This window comes from Eimeria mitis, genomic scaffold (assembly GCF_000499745.2).
Source record: "Eimeria mitis Houghton genomic scaffold, Emh_scaff1428, whole genome shotgun sequence".
NCBI lineage: Eukaryota > Apicomplexa > Conoidasida > Eucoccidiorida > Eimeriidae > Eimeria > Eimeria mitis.
In genome coordinates this window covers 9,608-10,255 of record NW_013569186.1, presented here as the reverse complement: position 1 = coordinate 10,255, position 648 = coordinate 9,608, and the positions used below count along the sequence as shown (strand labels likewise).

The 648-nt window shown below is 58.6% G+C and overlaps 1 protein-coding gene across 1 annotated transcript in view; it reads left to right on the top strand.

Moving 5' to 3' along the window:
* Positions 1-648, top strand: part of EMH_0036820 (uncharacterized protein) — a gene marked incomplete at both ends in the record, with an annotated part of 4,926 nt that overhangs the window by 2,311 nt on the left and 1,967 nt on the right. The window contains one exon of the mRNA XM_013495125.1: positions 6-648. Within this exon, the coding sequence (XP_013350579.1) occupies positions 6-648 (643 nt within the window). The remainder of the gene's footprint in view (positions 1-5) is intronic.

The window sequence follows — 648 nt, the reverse complement described above, 5'->3', positions numbered from 1 at the left end:
AGCAGCAGCAGCAGCAGCAGCAGAAGCAGCAGCAGCAGCAGCAGCAGAAGCAGCAGCAGCAGCAGCAGCAACCAGGCTCCGAGCCAGTTGCTGCTACCCAAACACACCTCGTGTCTGGAGCCCCAGCAGAAGGTAAACACTCGCAGCACTTCTTGCTGCTTCAGCAGCAGCAGCAGCAGCAGCAGAAGCAACTGCAGCAGCAGCAAGAGGTTCTGCTTCAGTCTCATCACCGGCTTGAGATGCTCACCCGAGCACTGCAGCATTTAAGGGCTACTCCAGAGCAGCAGCAACTGCAGCAGCAGCAGCAACAGCAGCAGCAGCAGCAGCAGCAGCAGGAAGAGGAGGTACAGCCTCAAACAACAGCAACAGAACAACACCAGGAGGAGAGTCCTGAGCCATCAGCAACAGAAGCAGCATCTGCAGCAGCAGCTGCTGCTACTGCTGCAGTCGCTGCAGCAGCAGATGCTACTATCGAGCAGCAGCTGCTGCTGCTGCACCCTGCAGCATCTACACAAGCGCATGCGCTGCAGCTGCAGCAAAACTCAACGCACACCGATGCGTTCTCGTCTGTCTTTCAGCAGCAGCAAGGGGAGCAGCAGCAGCTGCAGCAGCAGCAGCAGCAGCAAGGGGAGCAGCAGCAGCAAGTGG